At 46.9% G+C, this 17,493-nt stretch overlaps 1 protein-coding gene and 1 long non-coding RNA gene across 5 annotated transcripts in view; one reads left to right on the plus strand and one right to left on the minus strand.

Annotated features, from left to right (window-relative positions):
• Positions 1–429: 429 nt before the first annotated feature.
• LOC147582362 (uncharacterized) lies at positions 430–2,718 on the minus strand. The gene is made up of 2 exons (XR_015249023.1): positions 1,989–2,718; positions 430–612 (listed from the first exon to the last, which is right to left on the minus strand). It is a non-coding gene; the product is annotated as an uncharacterized LOC147582362 (long non-coding RNA).
• The window catches only part of NCAPH (non-SMC condensin I complex subunit H), a 34,259-nt gene continuing 19,170 nt past the window's right edge, over positions 2,405–17,493 (plus strand). For 2 of the 4 annotated variants that reach the window (XM_086700479.1, XM_025927279.2), the window contains exons 1-7: positions 2,405–2,521; positions 6,866–7,085; positions 7,246–7,336; positions 8,244–8,336; positions 8,661–8,796; positions 9,466–9,590; positions 16,655–16,844. In XM_086700479.1, the coding sequence (XP_086556605.1) occupies positions 2,503–2,521; positions 6,866–7,085; positions 7,246–7,336; positions 8,244–8,336; positions 8,661–8,796; positions 9,466–9,590; positions 16,655–16,844 (874 nt within the window). In that variant the 5' untranslated portion in view covers positions 2,405–2,502. Of the gene's footprint in view, positions 2,522–2,893; positions 2,917–6,865; positions 7,086–7,245; positions 7,337–8,243; positions 8,337–8,660; positions 8,797–9,465; positions 9,591–16,654; positions 16,845–17,493 lie in introns of those variants that run through there. The other 2 variants (XR_015249020.1, XM_086700478.1) reach the window with 1 other exon arrangement.

Consider the following 17,493-nt stretch of genomic DNA (forward strand, 5'->3'; position numbering starts at 1 on the left):
TTATATCATGAACTACATTATGATACAAGCCAGCTGCAGGATGGAAGGTCAGGGCCAATTTGAAGCCGAAAGATTGTTCAGGTCGCCAACCGATAACAGTATCGTTCCTCACCTAAAGGTTTTTGCCATTCATTTTGGGGAAGTAGATCTTGGTAAGGAGTGAAATGGGGAAGGGGAATGGCCCCAGTACTGCTTTTCTGGCAGACCAGGAGTGGGGGCGGGAGGCACTACTTGGGGTGTGTGCAGAGCAATTGAGTTTTGCATACCACTCAAACCACTGATAAATCATTCAATCTTTTGGCACCCTCCACCCAACTAACCCCTCGAGAAACAAAGACGGCATTCAGATCTGGAGGTGAATGACCCTCCAGGGGGTGGAGCTGGCTCTCCCTCCCAGCACAGGGAGCCCCAAGCAGTCCAGTGAAGGGGTATTATCTTCAATGTTTTATAAACAGAAGAAAATGAGGCCCAGAGAGGTTCACATGCCCAACCGAGGATTTAAGCTTGTCTTCCCACTTCACACATTCAATACATATTCAAGCACTTGCTGTGTCCGGGGCTAGCACCGGGCCCTGGGAAAACAATGGCTTCCATCCTCATGGAACTGACAACCTGTGGAGGAGATAGACATGAAATAGTCACACCAGCGGATGTGAAATTTCAAAGGTGACAAGTTCCACTAAAACTTCCAGTAAGGACACTTGAGCGTATCAAGGAAGGCTTCCCTGAGGAAGTGATGTGAGCTGAAACTTGACAGGTGCCAACTGGGTGAAGATGGGGTTGAGATCCTATGTGGAGGACATGTGCACATGGCACGTGCAGAGGCCTTATGGGAATGGGCATGATGAGGGAAGAGTCTGATGGAAGGCCCAAGTGTCTGGAGGGCAGGAAGTAAGCGGAGGCAAGGTGCAAGATGAAGCTGGAGAGGCTGCAGGGACCAGACCCTGTAGGGCCTTCTAGACCACTTTAGAAGTTCCCAGAGCAATGGAACTTTTGAATGGTTTGAGACTTTGGGAAGTGACAGGTCGGTACTTAGCAACAGGTACTTAGCAACAACCACCCTGGGTGCAATGAGGAGGGTGTCCGAGCAGGTGTGGAGCTGCTGCAGACCAGCAAGAAGGTAATATGGATGAAAAAGAGACGCAGAGTTGAAGAGCTTTTTAGGAAGTAAAAAGAGTTCAACAATAGATTGTGTATAGAGAGTAAGGCATCCAGGATGGCTCCTGGGTGCTGATTTGGGTCCCTGGGTGGCTGGTAGAATCATTCGCTAAAAGACACTGTAAACCTGCGTTCTTCTCTCTATTCCACACTGCCTTGCGCTAAAGATTTGAAGGTGGTCACTATTTGTGCAAAAGCAAATAGGCTTATGAAGAGGTTTTCAACAAAGGGTAGTACTTTTAATGACTGAGGGGCACTGACGGCATTCAGCGGACAAATGGTGTGGAGGTTGCTGAACAGTCCTACAGAGTCCCACGTGTCAAGAATTGTTTCACCCTGAATACCAACAACACCCTTGAGGGGAAACACTGCATAAAATGCCAGATGTGTGTTGTAAGAAATAATGGGGGCAGGGTGGTGCCTGAGTGGCTCGGCCAGTTAGGCTCTTGATTTTGGCTCAGGTCATGACCTCAGAGCTCATGGGATTAAGCCCCAGGTCTGGCTCCGTGTTGACAGTGCAGATCCTGCTTGGGATTCTCTTTCTCTCTCTCAAAATAAATAAAAAACAAAAAAGAAATTATAGGATATTCTAGAGATATTTGGGGAAATTGCCCTGGCCTTTCCTCCCATAATACGATTCTTGGGATCAGATGAAGAATGGATAGGTGCCAATTATACCCATCTCATTTCTGACCTTAACCTTTTCTTTAGTGTGGCAGGGGTAGGAGTGGGGGGGGGGGGGGAAGGTGTAGATATCCATTAAGCTTTTCACAAGAATGTGAGTAAAAATGATGGCCTTCATTCAAAACTGTGTATACAACATTTCGCACCTGTCCTTCGCCTGCCCGATCCGTCCATTGTGTTGTTGGCTCCTTCTCACCTCTGTCCCATAACCCATCCATCGCTTTCTACCTCCTTAGTGTTTTGCTGCCCTCATAAAACAGGTCACTATGAGAAATTAACCTTGTTTCCTAGTAATCTGCCCCCATCGTTAGAAAGTGAATTGCGTGAAAGCAGTGTCTTCGCCCGTCCTGCTCTGCGCTGGAGCCCAGCTAGTGGGCTAGTGCCCAGTTGGGCGTCTAAGCTCGAAAAGAGGGAGTTTTCATGCTATTTCAGGGAGTCCATGGACCCTCTACAGTGCGCTCACAGGAACCGAGCAGGAAACCAGCCATTCCAAGCAGCACACTAGTGCACAGCCCGGCACACCCCCTTTACAGGCGGAGGATGCGGCGGCCTGCGCAGGCCCGCTTCTGGCCCCGCCCACGGCAAACGTCACCGCGGCCGTTACGCCGTTAAAGCGTCTCGGCGCGCGATTTAAAACCAGCTCCAGACAGGGAGAGCGAGATGGGGCCTCCCTGCCCAGGTGAGGTTGAGCGGGTGCGGGGTGCCGCTGGAAGGGGTCGGCGTGAAGCGGTGCTCCGGGCGGGCAGGGTCGGCGGGCGGACTGAGCGGGAGGTGCGGATATTCTCGGCCTAGTTGTTGGTCTTGGGCTCTGCTGGTGGAGGGAGAGGCAGGCGCCGAGAGGAAGAGGCGGGAAGGAAGAGTGGGGGAGGGGTGTGCCCCGCCAATCAGGACACGGCTTCAGTCGGCGTCCGGAGCGCGTGGGCCGATCCCCACTCCTCCGTACGGTCGCTGGGTGTGGGGCGACCTTTCCTGTAGGCTTCTATGCCGTGCGCGGTGTCTCTCCGTTGAAACGGTGGTTTCCCTGGGCCTGCCGTATGCTTCGCGTACGCGTGCATGTATTTTTGCATTCATTCAGTAAGCGCTGAGCGCTCCCTTTGGGCCAAACCCTCTGTCAGGTGCAGAGATACAGTAAAGAACAAAACAGATAAGATCCCAACCTCTTGGAGCTTGTATTCTAGTTGGGGAGCCAGTTAACAAACGAATGAATTGCGCATGAGGCTGAGTGCTGTGATTGAGAATAGCAGAGTAAGGGGAGGGGCCCCTTTCATTTGAGGATGCAAGGAAGGTCTTAGAGCAGAGACTGGGGAACGGGTTCTAGGTAGAAGAAGCAGGTGCGATAAAAGGGCCAGGAGAAAAGAGCCTGGCCTCCACTAGGACTAGCAACATTGTGCCTGAACAGTGAGTGAGGCCCTTGAGGTAGGCAGGGCCTTTGCAGGTCTCGGTAAAAGGTTTGGAAATTTAGAGTTACATTTTGGACGTGGTAAATGACTCATGTGAGAGACTGTTGAACGGGTCAGTAAACATTGGGATAAGAGTTGGACACTCCGGGGAGTGATATGGGCCACTCAGGGAAGTGGCCCGCAGAATCAGGAACAAATTCGGACATCATCATCATATAGATCATAAAACCATGGGAACAGGTGAGAACGCTAGGAAGACCCTGTAAGAAAAGACACTCAGGACCAGCATTTAGAAGCTAGATAGAGAAGGGGGAGCTTGAAAAACCGTCAGAAGAGAGCGGTGACATAGAAACCAGGAGTGTTTCAAGAAGCACTTGAAGGGTTTTCATCTGTTTCACATGCTGCTGAAACCCTACAGAGAGATGAAGCCTGAAAAGTAGCCAGAAGTTGTAGGTGATAGTAACAAGATAGTTTTCATAAAGTGGTGGGGGTGGTAGCCAGACATAGAGGTTTGAAAAACGAATGGGAGGTAAGGAAGTAGATGTAGAAAGTGTCTTTGAGCTCAGTAATCATCTGAATGAGAGAAATCTGAGGAGTATTCCAAGAATTGAAGCGTGCCTCTGATCCCCATCTTGAGTTTCCCTCTTAGGTTCCTCCTTCAGTGCTTCCCTATTTCTGTTAAAGTCTTTTGTCTCAAGGTCCAACTCCCCTTCTTCTCTGGAAGCGCCCTCATCCAGATAGTAACAAGTCCTCTTGATTCATTCTCTAAATATGTCTCTTGCCTCCTTCCTTTTCTATTTTTTCTTTCTGTTCCTTTTGTTTGTTTTGACCTCACCTCAGAGTTAATGTTAAACATACTCTTCAGCTTGTGGGAAGCTATCAGGGGAACATGTGAAGTTCTTCTTGTATTTTATTTATTCCCTTTTATCCCTATACACCACTTTTGAAAAAAATTAATGTTTTTTTTTGAGAGAGAGAGGATGTGAAGGGGGTCGGCACTGACAGCAGAGAGCCCCATGTGGGGCTTGAACTCACGAACAGTTGAGATCATGACCTGAGCTGAAGTCAGACGCTTTAACTAACTGAGCCTACCCAGGCGCCCCAATTAATGTTTTTATTTTTAAGTTTATTTCTTTTGGGAGAGACAGAGTGTGAGCCGGGGAAGGGCAGAGAGAGGAAGAATCCCAAGCAGTCTCTGTGTTGTCAGCGCAGAGCCTTACTCAGGGCTGTAACTCACAGAACTGTGAGATCATGACCTGAGCTGAAATCAAGAGTGGGACGCTTAACTGACTGAGCCACCCAGCGCCGCACCCCCCCCCCTTTGCCACTTATGTTCCCTTCCCCTTACATGGGCAACACTTAGTGTTAATTGTGTATCACTTTTTTTTTTTAATGTTTGTGGTTTTTTTTGTTTTTTTTTTGTTTTTTTTTTTGAGAGAGAGAGAGACAGAGCATGAGCAGGGGAGGGGCAGAGAGAGAGAGAGAGGGAGACACAGAATCCAAAGCAGGCTCTAGGCTCCGAGCTGGCAGCACGGAGTCCGATGCGGGGCTCGAACCCACGAACCATGAGATCATGACCTGAGCTGAAGTTGGACGCTTAACTGACTAAGTCACCCAGGAGCCCCTATATTCTTTACTTTTCACTGTCTGTCCCTCATGTCTCTCATGTCCTTGTTCCCCTCCTTACTTAGCTTACATTCCCTGGTCAATCACTCTGTTTCATACGCTTCTAACCCCTTCTAGCCTTTTGCCCTCTTCTGGCCTCTGTATACTTTCTTGATAAAATCACAATCCTGATTAATTCCAACTCTGCCTACTCTCCCCTTGCCCCTGCTCACTTGATGGTCTCAAGGGGACCCTAAAGCTGCCCAGCAGTCATGCTGTATTCCCTTGTTCATCCACTCTCCTTCTCCTAGATGGCTATTCCATACCTTCCTTTCTCTCCTGAAATCTCCAGTACCTCCTCCCTGGCCCTCACCCTTAGCTACTGCGTTTTGGTTTTTATGTGCTTCTTATTTTACTAAGAAAATTAAAACAGTCCAAAAGGAACATCCACAAATGCACCGTTGTGCTTGCTCCCTTACCTTGTATCTCTGTGTTGTCTGGCTTCCTTTCTCTTGCTGTGGATGGGCTTTCTGTAAGGAAAAGCAATGCTCTTACTTCCTTGAATGCATTGTTCCTTGAATGCATTGTTCAGTGACTTTTACCCTTTATTCTGCATGATCGCTGTGAATAGTGCCCCCCACCACCACCAAAGATACCCGGAACCTTTTTTTTTTTCCCCCCAACGTTTATTTATTTTTGGGACAGAGAGAGACAGAGCATGAATGGGGGAGGGGCAGAGAGAGAGGGAGACACAGAATCAGAAACAGGCTCCAGGCTCTGAGCCATCGGCCCAGAGCCCGACGCGGGGCTCGAACTCACAGACCGTGAGATCGTGACCTGGCTGAAGTAGGACGCTTAACCGACTGTGCCACCCAGGCGCCCCAATACCCGGAACCTTTGAATATGGTATCCTTATGTGGTAAAACGGACTTTGCTGGGGCACCTGCCTGGCTCAGTTGGAAGAGCGTGCAACTCTTGAATTTGGGGCTGTGAGTTGGAGCCCCATGTTGGTTGTAGAGGCTACTATATATATATATATATATATATACACACACACACACACACACACACACACACACTAATACAAGATTATAATTTGAAAAGGACTTTGCAGATATGATTAGGTTAGGGGTCTTGAGATGGGGAGATTATCCCAGATAGTCTGGATGGGCCCAGTGCACTCTCAGTGGTCCTCATAAGAGGGATGCAGGAGGTTCACAGTCAGAAGGCAATGTGATGACAGAAACAAGAGGTTGGAGTGATGGGACGAATGTAGGCAGGCTCTAAAAGTTGAAAAAGATAGGGAAGGAGATTCTTCTCTGAAGCCTCCAGAAAGAACACAGCCCTGCTAACACCTTGATTTTAGACTCTGACTCCAGGACTGCAAGAGAATACGTTTGTATTGGTTTAAACCACTAAGTTTGTAGTAATTTGTTAATAGCAGCAATAGGAAACTAATACAATTTCTTTGCTTCATTCTCTCTACTAAGCTGGAGTTTTCCCATCTTAAAATTAATTTCTCAACCTCACTTCCCTTTCAACTGCTTCCCTCCCATTTTAGTCCTTCCTTATTACAACATAAGTCCTTGAAAACCTTGTCTCCATTTACTGTCTCCCAGTTTCTCTTCTCCTATCTTCCCTGGAATCTATGCCTGTTTGACTTTCTCCTCCCGCTGCTACCCTAGGAAAATGGCTATTGTCGAGGTCACCAATAAACCTCCAGGTAGTTAAATCCACTGATTGATTCTCAGCCCTTCTCGAATTTGACCTCCTTTCAGACCTCATTAATTTGTCAAGGAAGCATCAGAAGGCCGTCATGCCAAGAAAAACGTAAACTATAGAGGTTCTAGCCATGGAATATTCGAGTTGGAAAAGATCTTGGTGGCAAATGTGCAGTGAACTTCCACCCCAGGAGAGTCCCCAAGCCCACTTTAGAATAGGAAATGTGCCGTGGAAGGTTTGTTGAGCAAGTGTTTTGCTCCATCATCGTCAGCCACAATGAATACCTTTTTCTTCAGAAATCCGTGGGCACCCCCACAGTACCTCCTCACCTTCAGAACGCGTGTTCTCGATGCCCCTGCCTCGGAAGGCCCCTCTCAATACTCCTGGCACCCCCGTCCTTGAAGACTTTCCCCAGAATGACGACGAAAAGGAGCGACTGCAGCGGAGGCGCTCCCGAGTCCTGGACCTGCAGTTCAGTGCAGACTCGCCTCATTTGCTAGCCTCCCCATCGAGCAGGTGAGTGCATTCGGGGCTGCCTCCATTGGGTGGCTGTTCTGACGTGGGTTACGTGGGTCTGGCATCTCCACAATACCATGTGGGATTCTGGATCCAGATTTTGAAAAGTTAGGGTATCATGGATCCTTGCCAGAGTTTTTTGTTTTTGTTTTTCGTGTAGGAATATTGACGTTTCAGCCACGATTCCTAAATTTACAAATACACAGATTACAGAACATTACTCCACCTGTATCAAACTATCCACTGAAAATGTGAGTATCTGGGGCGCCTGCGTGGCTTAGTTGGTTGAGTGTCCGGCTCTTGGTTTCGGCTCAGGTCATGATCTTGCTGGTTCATGAATTCGAGCCCCATGTCAGACTCTGCTCTGGCAGCACGGAGCCTGCTTGGGATTCTCTCTCTCTCTCTCTCTCTCTCTCTCTCTCTCTCTCTCTGCCCTTCCCCCCCTTGTGCTGTCTCTTTGTCAAAATAAATTTTTAAAAAAGTATTAAAAAAAAAGAAAAATGTGAGTATCTGCTGGATTATCAGTGAAGATACTGCAACTTGATCACAAGGGAAATCTATCCTTGATTCTGTGGAGAACACGCAATTGATGATAATTACGTGCTTTCATTGTCCAGCGACTCTTCTTAATGCTAATATTTTTCTGTATGCTTTTACTGTTTCTTATGGGCCTTTTATGCTCTTTTTGATAAGGTTGCCTGCCACCTGCAGCGTATCTAGAGAGGCAGCATTGCTTAGGGGTTAATAGTGTGAGTTCTAGAGCTAGCCTCTGTTGGAATCCAGCCCCTGCCATTCACAAACTGTATAGTATCGGCAAGTCGCCTAAGCACTCTGCTGCATTGTCCGCTGTAAAATGAGAATGTGACTAGTACCTGCCTCCTAGAGTTGTTCTGAGGGTGACCGAGTCCCTTCGTGTGCAGTGCTTAGAACAGGGTCTGCGTACAGTGAAAACTCAGGAAGTGTGCTGTCACCCTCTGGGCCTTGAGAATGGGGAGATACATGTATGGATTTAGCCCTGTCATCAAGTGTTTGTGGGAATTGATACCTGTGGTGAGATGTGGGCTGTTACTTTGTAAAAGCGTAGCTTCCTCTATTAGGGTAGCATTATTTACATGAGCCTAGGCTATAAATAACAAACCTACGTTTTTCTGTTTTCAGAAAATTACTACCAAGAATGCTTTTGGTTTGCACTTGATTGATTTCATGTCAGAGATTCTTAAACAGAAAGACACCGAACCGACCAACTTTAAAGTAAGAAGGATGTTCACCTTCTCTTGGATGTGAATTAATGATGATTATTTCTGATATTTAGCACAACCCTGTACTTGAATTCTGCAAATACATGAGAACCTTCCTTGTATAAGACATTTTATTAGCTTCTTTACTTTCTTTCCTAAACTGATGAAATAGAGATCTCTTTCTGTTATATTTTGTTTATTCCCTGTCAGTCTTAGGGGAATCTTTGTCATTTTTTCTTAAGAGCAAGTAAATATTTTACAAAGCTTGCTGTGTTTTTGCTTGTTCAGCAGTTCCTTTTTATGCCTCCAGTGAGTATAGCTCTGCTTGTTTGACTAGGTGGCCGCTGGCACTCTGGATGCCAGCACCAAGATCTACGCTGTGCGGGTGGACGCTGTCCATGCCGATGTATACAGAGTCCTCGGGGGGCTGGGCAAAGATGCGCCATCTCCAGAGGTAGAGAACCATGATGCAGGTATGTGGGTTCGGATCTGGATTTAAGGGGCTTTCTTAAGGATGTAGCAGGTAGTGATTTGAGTAATATGTTGGAATGAAGTCGTAGGAAATCAATAATCTCATTCGACTGAAGACATGAACATTTTCAGAATTGTATATGAGAAGATCGTTAAGCCCTAGAGTTATTTTTCTTCAAAAAAGAGAAGAACCTTATTAAAACTTTTGGCTTTTATTTAGGCAAGATTGAGTAAACATCACCAAGTGGGGGAGCTTCTGATTTGGGGGGGGCTTTAGAAATTGGCTTGTATTAGAAGCCAAATACTTAAGGTTTCTCCCGAAGCTGTGGATTAGTTTTTGAGAGAGAGGCAGAGCATGAGCAGAGGAGGGGTAGAGAGAGAGGGAGACAGAATTTGAAGCGGGCTTCAGGCTCTGAGCTGTCAGCATGGAGCCTGACATGGGACTCAAACTCACGAGCCACGAGATCATGACCTGAGCCCAAGTCAGACGCTTAACTGACTGAACCACCCAGGCGTCCCTGAAGCTGCGGATTAGATGAGCCTGTTGCTTTGAGAGAATGGCACATTCCAATTATGATTGCTCTTTAGAGGTTTGAAGAACATGAGTTAATTAGTTAAGTTACGTGCTCCAGAGCAATCCTTGCAGTACCTAGTCTTATTTCTTCTTTCAGATGGAAGTGCTACTGAGACAGGAACAACCAAGAAGGCTCAAAAGCCAAAGAAGAAGCACTCCTGCAAAACCATCGAACAGAATATAAGCAACCTCAATGTCTCTGAAGCAGATCGGAAGTGTGAGGTGAGGAACTGTGTGCAGTGTGGTCTCTGACTAATTCAGAGCCTCAGTGGCTGAAACTCGGCAGAGCCAAGCCTGCCCGGTATGCGTTTGCTTAGGCCTCAAGGGAGTAAAACATATAAGTGGCATCTGCATTATCATCCCTTAGCTTTATAGTGAAGACTGACAGGTATAAGTCCCTGCTTTCCCCACAATACTTCAGAATGATTGAGTCGAAAGAGATGGCAAATTACCAAGGACTCTAATTGACCATACCATTAATTTTCTTTCCTAGTACATGCAGCAAAGATAATGATGGCTAACTTTTAGTGTGCATTTACTGGGCACCCTGTACTGCCCAAAGCCTGTGAGCTGAGCTGTGTTACCTCGCTTGAGGTACAGGGCGTTAAGTAACTTGCCCAAAATGATACAGCTAGTAAGCAAGCTGGGATTTGAAACTAAGTGGCCTCGCTCCAGAGTCCTTGCTGTAAACAGCCTTACGATCTGGCAAATCCTAAGGAATCTGCTTAAAGGCAGCCAGAGGCTTCATTTATCTTTAGCATAGTTAATTTAAAGCAAAGGTGTTGATACAAGCTTTTTTAAAATTTTGCTATTAAAAACAGTATCTCCGTGAACATCCTTGTACATATTTGTGCTCTTCTGAGGATGTATCTGTAAGAAAATTCTGAGTCATAGAATTTCCATCGGGTTGTACCAATCTACTATGCCACCAACAGTGGACTAGATTACATTCTCCTACTTCCATGACATTTGTAAATGGCAGTTAAGGTCAAGAGACTGGAATTGATCACCAGAATGAGCATATGTAGAAAAAGGACTGAGCCCTGGGATACCCCAATCTTAAGAATTCAAAGAGCCAAAGAAGAAACATTCAGTAGGTAGGAGGAAGACCAGGAGGGTGTGGCACCCAAATGAGAAGGTGTCAGGGAGGAGGGAGTGATCAGCTCTACCAAAGTGGCAACCTGGGGCCACTGGTATTCTTGGAGAAGGAAGGGCCTATGGAGCTGAAACTCAGACCAAGGAAGGGGTGCTGCTTGGCTCAGTGTCCCTGAGTTTGGAAGAGGGGCTTGTGGGACCCAGGACCCAGACCTCTGAGGAAGGCATTCTGGTTGGTGCTGGTGTCTGTGAGGGGCACACAGTGAGGCTGGTTCTGTGAGTGTGAGTAAAAGTGCAAATTGAACTCAGCTAGTGCATCTGGGGCGAAGAAGTCCTGCTGGGTGACAGCAATAGGAAGCCTACAGAAAGAAGAAAGTCCCTTCTTGTAGCCTTGCAAGCTCCCTCTAGTGTCCCCTACTGGTGGAGCCGAACAGGGAGCTGCTGGCAAAGCCCAAATGTGGTCCTAGAGCTAGCATCACAGAGCGGACAATACAAAGTTGGTTTGGGTCTGAGAAGCAATACCTTAATAACTGGCAGAGAGGTAAAGTGTCACAATATCTACTTCCGAAAAGGTTCGGTGGGAGTGGCAAGGAGAGAAAGCAGATATGCAAAATGTTACCCAATGGGGAATCTACATAAAAGTTACACAGAGGTTCTTATTACTATTTCAACATTCTTGTAGGCTTGAAATTTTTTTTAATAAATGGGGGCAAACAAATGGCAAGAGAGGAGTGAAGACACTATAAGCTGTTCTTTTGAAGAGTTTTGCTATAATTTGGAACAGAGTAATGGGTGGCAAGTGGAGAAGAAAGTAAGGTCTAGAGGGTTTTCTTGGTTTTTGCTTTTTTTAATGGGAGAATTAACAGCATGTTTACTTGTTGATGGGAACAGTCTAGTGGAGAATGGAGGAGACTTGCTCAAGTAGAGTCTTTGAGCTCATGAGAAGGGAAGGGAATGGACAGTGTCGACAGAATTTGGCTAAGGAGCACCCATGGCTGGTGAGAGATGGCATGCAAGTGTGCACGTGTGGGAGCATTCCAGGTAGTCCCTTCTGGTTGTGTCCCACCAGCACCCGCCCACCCCCCCCCCCCCACCCCCATTGAAAATAGGAAGCCAGACCATCAACTGACTGTGTGGAAGAGGAAAGGTAAAGGTTTGAGGAGAGAAAAAGGTAGGAGGGTGGGTGAGCAAGTGGACCGGGGAAGTAGAGTTTGCTTGCCAGACAATACTCATGGTTGACTTGAAGGCCGTGGCAGATGGATATAAAGTAAGTTCAGTCAACGTGACTTTGTGTGTTTCTCCGACAGTGGTTAGCTGTGTGGGTGCGAGCGTGAAGCGGGCAGAAAGCTGGATTTAATACAGGATTGTGTTCAGCTGAACCAGTGTGACACAGCTAGAAAGGAGCACTGGAGTGAAGATCATGTGTGAGGGGGTGGTTACGATCGGTGTTTATGGAACTTTGGTGGGGAAAAGAGGGACAGCATAAAGCCGTATGGTCAGTGGTTGTAGGGCCTGGTGGGTCAAAGACTTCTTGGTGTTAGAGACAAGAAGGTGGTGGCTGGAAAGATGTGAGGTGACTGTCAGGGGCACTTAGAGTTGAGCAACAGAGAGGCTGCAGTCATGGTTAGGATTCAATTCAGAGAAGAAGAAAGGGAGTAAAAGACAGGAGGTGTGGGGTTCATGCTGGGATCTCTGGAAGTCCTGGGATTTTCAGGATGAAGCTCAAGACCATTGAAGGAGAGGATATCAAGGAACTGAGAGGCCAGAGTGCTGGATGGATGGATAGATGGATATTGAAACCACCAAAAACTATGACAGCAGTAAAATTGGAGAATAGTAATGAGCCAAGAGTGCATATTAAGATCTCCCAAGAATTGGGTAGACCTGGAGATTAGAAGGCGATTGAAAAACATATGGGCATGGGGCGCCTGGGTGGCGCAGTCGGTTAAGCGTCCGACTTCAGCCAGGTCAGGATCTCGCGGTCCGTGAGTTCGAGCCCCGCGTCGGGCTCTGGGCTGATGGCTCAGAGCCTGGAGCCTGTTTCCGTTTCTGTGTCTCCCTCTCTCTCTGCCCCTCACCTGTTCATGCTCTCTCTCTGTCCCAAAAATAAATAAACATTGAAAAACATATGGGCAGAGGGTGGTGAGGTCTGACCTTATATTATGTTCAAAGCTGAGGGTTTTAGGACTTGGGAAGGAGAGTAATCTGGAAGCAGCGATGAGGAACAAGGAACTTCACCTATCCCACATCTAGGCCAGCGGTCGGTTGGAGAGCTGTGGAAGAGGAAGCAGCCGCACTGGTGAGCCTGCAGGGAAGCAGTGTCCTTGGGCAGACAGCAGGTTTCATTAGAGCAGTGCCCCTCAGCGTTTTGTCATTCTCTTCCTCCTCCAGAGCCTTTAAAAAAAATTTTTTTTTTTTTCAAACGTTTATTTATTTTTGGGACAGAGAGAGACAGAGCATGAACGGGGGAGGGGCAGAGAGAGAGGGAGACACAGAATCGGAAACAGGCTCCAGGCTCTGAGCCATCAGCCCAGAGCCCGACGCGGGGCTCGAACTCACGGACCGCGAGATCGTGACCTGGCTGAAGTAGGACGCTTAACCGACTGCGCCACCCAGGCGCCCCCCAGAGCCTTTTTAGATATTGTCTTCCTACCCCCTGCCCTGAAATGAATTATAAAGGAATAAGATTTTGTCAGGTAAGTTTGAGGCTTAGAACCACAAGTTATTATAACTTCTGAGATTTTTTTTCACCCTCTCCCAGAACCAGTTTTCACTTCCTTTAGAATGATATCACCCCCATTGAAAATGAATGAGTTACAGCTGGTAGGTGAAGAAAGAAGTGGGGGAATGTAGGGAATTTCGGTGATGACTGACCGAGTCTAGAGGGCCCTGGCAGAAATTATCAATTGTTAAGAGAGGAGGGTGGGGCCCAAAAAGGGGATGTCAGAGCTATATAGGGTTTAGAGCCTGGGAAATGTAGAATCCTGGGGGGTCCTGGGTCTTTTATACGTAACTAATAAATAAACTAAATAGAGGGTAATAATGAAATTAGTCCTGGTGGCCTCATGGCAGATGGTAGTGGTAGAGGCTGAGCATGCGGGGGGCTAGGAGAGAGGAGCCTTGCCAGTCTTATTCTGAGTGGTGGGGCAGTTCTTCTCTGGACTTGCCTGGAGGCTCTAGCCTGTGCTAGTGTGAGGACTGTGTGTGAATTGGCAGGATGGGGCCTGAGGAAGGTGGATCCACTGAGGCCAAGGCCAAAGAGGGAGGGGGAAAAACAAGGGTGGCGGGTGCTTTGGGGAGAGAGAGTTGTATTTATCAATGTGTCAGCATTGACCTTGGGTAGTGCCAGATTTCTAGGCAGGTGATGTAAAGTTCAGATCCTAGTTCCACTGTCTTAGCTGTGTGGTTTGGGAAAAGACTCTGAATCTCATTTTGTTAAATTGTGAGAACAGGTGACATTAGTCCCATCCACATATGGGTTTTGTGGTAGTGAATCTGTTCCTAGCAAACTGCTTTTTATCCGTAGTGGTATGTTGCATACATCTGAAGAGAAGCCATATAATTCTTTCCCACCTTCCTGTCCCCTCCCCAGTTCTCCATTTTCCCCCTTCTTACATCCAACTTCAGCTCTTACAGAAAATTCTGTTGCCAATCATCTTTTTTCTGACCAGGTAGACCCAGTTCCAGGGAGCCCGAGGAAGCTTGCACTAACTACCCTTTCCCGTTGTTCTAAAGAGAGAATGAGAGAGCAAGCAGTGCTGCTCCCTCTAAGCCTGTGGTGGTCAGCTACATCTAGGCCAAGTGAAATCATTCGTCTTTCGTTGTTGGGGTTTTTTTTTGTTTTTTTTTTAAGTTTATTTATTTTGAGGGTGGGGACAGGCAAAGAGAGGAGAGAGAAAGAATGTGAAGCTGGTTCTGTGCTGAGAGGAGAGAGCCCAATGCGGGGCTCGAACTCACAAACTGGGATTATGACCCAGGCTGAGTTGGATGACTAACCGACTGAGCCACTCAGGAGCCCCATCATTAGTCTTGAAGAAACACCAAGTACCCCATCCTAGAAAGTATTTTTTTGCTCTGTAATCTGCCGTAATGGCCCAAAGCCCAATTTGGAAGATAAACAAGAGGGAGAGGTTGTCACAAACCTAAAATTTGAAGTTTCAACTGTTTCTTGAACCCACATTCTCTTGGAGATGGCATGGAGATGAGAAAGCAAATGTTCTGTGGGTGTGTCTAGACCAGTTGAGAACTCTTATTTGTGTATGAGCTGATCTGTTTTGGACACAGCTCTCTGTGTGCAAAATGTTTGCTGTCATGAGAGATTCCAACCTGATTATGCTCCAGTTCTTTAAACCAGGAGAGCACAAATAGATACAATGAAAGGAAGTTCAAGGCACATAGTATAGGAAATCAGAGTGGGTGGAGGTCAGAATTGATGGAAGAGGTGAAATTTGAAACTGGGCCTTAAAGGAAAGGTAGGTATTTTCAGATGGAGATTGCCAGGAAGGTGATTCTAGGCAGCTAGGCAGCTGGGTGGTTTATAAGTTTGTCTGGAGCCAAACTAGAGTTTGTCTAGTATTTACTCACACAGCTGAAACCACCTAGGCTTTACCATGCAGTTTGTTGTCTACCAAGGTCTCTTTTTACTCTCTCTTTTCCTTGCTGTGGACCCTTGTTTCAAAAGGTTGATCTACCCAAGGTACCTGGCTATCTCAGTCTTTAGAGCATGTGACTCTTGATCTTGGGGCTGTGAGTTTCGGCCCCATGGTGGATGTAGGGATTACTTAAAAAATAAATAAATACATAAATAAAAGACAAAAGCTTTATCCAAACTATGCAGTTAGCAATAATTCATTTTCCCATCAAATTACTCAAAGATGTTAGTCAAGACCATTGTTCTTACACTAGCATGATGTAATTCTAGACAAAAGTGAGGAAAACTAGTGTTTTTCAGTTTTATTTTAGCATTTACAGTTTCTGCATTGACTCTTTGAAATGCTGAGTTTCATTAACTACCCACACAGGACCTCAAAGGGTGTGGGGCTCCAGGTGGGAAGCCAATGGTCTGGGTAGCATCTTAGGAAGGGAATGGGAATAGCAACACTAGTATTTTTGGAATGGGAAATGAGAAAGACCAGAGGCAAGGGTTAACTTAGGCGTGGGTTGTATTGGTGGCAATAGGGGTGAAGAAGGAAGGGATAGATGGTAGAGATGTGCGGGGAGGAAAACTTGCCAGGCTGTGTGACTGGGTGAGCGGTAGGGAGACAGGAAGAACGTGGAGGTGATATATGTGATACTCGGGCTAGGAGGATGGTGAGACAGGTTTATTGGGAAGGCGAGAGGAGAGTCTTGGTTCTGGTGGGGCCAGGCTCAGAGCTAAGGGGGCCAGGAAAGAGCCAGAGAGCCACATCTGTCATCCCACCTGAGGCCTCTTCTCTCCGTAGTAGCTACACCCTGAGACATAAAACCTGTGAATCCAGTACCCAACCTGTTTCCTGTCGCAGGGCCACCTGTACAATCAGGTGACTTCTAACCTCTTGCCACACGTGCGTGTGCCTTGCTCTGTCCTTGTTCTCGTGCTCTGTGCCCTGTTCTGCCTTTGGGACTGGTGTCATGTGGCCGTGCCACTCCTACTCCTTATCTCAACCTTGGGAGCCTTCTTACAGCCTCTTCCATGTTTTACCCATCCATCTAGTCCTGCTGACTCTGCCTGTCTTTCCCCTCAGTCTCTTTGTGTGTTCCTTCAAATCTGTGAAAATATTTCTGTTCAGAGTAATAATGGGATCTTGTGAACAGATCCCTCATATAGGTTTTCTAAGTCCACAGAATTTGTTGTGATAGCATTCTACTAGAGACAGCTATTTGAAAACAGTGACTTATGGAAAGAGACCAGCAGAGGGATACTGTCTGTGTAGATTATAAACAGATTGACACAGTAGAAGCTTGTTCCCATTTACCGTGTACTTGAGCACTATGCATTTATTCATCTGACCACACACAGGCTTCCTTTTCAATTGGTATCTGCTAGGATGAGATTCTACCTATCAGAAAGCCCTCGACCTGTTTGGATCATGTGCAGAGATACTTCAATCCAGCATATGCAGTTGTGTATAAGTAGGGTCCAGTGAATGAGATTTTATATTTGCTTTGGCTGCATTCCATAATTCTTCGGTTCCCTCTGTTTTTACGTTCAGATTGATCCCATGTTTCAGAAGACAGCAGCCTCGTTCGATGAGTGCAGCACAGCGGGGGTATTTCTCTCAACCCTTCACTGCCATGACTACAGAAGTGAGCTGCTGTTTCCTTCCGATGTCCAGACTCTCTCCACTGAAGAACCCCTGGAGTTGCCAGATTTAGGTTGGGTAGAAATGACAGATTTAAAGGGTGAGTACACATAGTGCGTCTCACCAGAGCATTTCAGTCATCAGAAAAGTTTCCGTACAGCCCTGGAGTGTAATAAGCCTGTCATTATGTTGCTTGGTTAAATTACCAGAAGGTGCCTCTGGAATGCCAAATTGGGCATCCTTTTGGGAGAAACTAACTTCTCTTCCTCTCTGCAGCATGGAGTCTAAGAGTAGTAAGTAGCTGATGCCCACCTGGTCTATATGTGTCGCATCCCTCGTGTGCCCCTGTCAGCAGCCAGCTTGCACAGTCACGTTTTAGAGCCCTGGGCTAAGCCTGGCCTGTCACAGTTTGGACTTGGGAAAGGAGCTTTAAAATAGGCTTTTGGTGAGTCAGGGAGGCCTTGTTCTTTTGTTACCAATTTAGGGGGTCCTGAGGAGAAGAGGGCATTGTGAATTATTTTCAGACTCCACTGTGGTGGTCTGAGAATGGACCTGTCCTTTTGTTAACTCCTTATACTGGCTTGGAAAGGGTTTTATCCCCCCTCCCATCCTACCGTCCATACCTCTCTGAATCATCTGAGAAATTGTGACAGCCGTGAGTGGGGGGATGGCAGGTGCGGGAATGTGGTAGCTACACTTGTGTGCAGTCTTTTTTATGTGTTGCATGAAATTGGTCCTCCCCCCCACCC

Source organism: Puma concolor, chromosome A3 (assembly GCF_028749965.1).
Source record: "Puma concolor isolate L17-30 chromosome A3, mPumCon1.1.hap2, whole genome shotgun sequence".
NCBI classification, from domain to species: domain Eukaryota; kingdom Metazoa; phylum Chordata; class Mammalia; order Carnivora; family Felidae; genus Puma; species Puma concolor.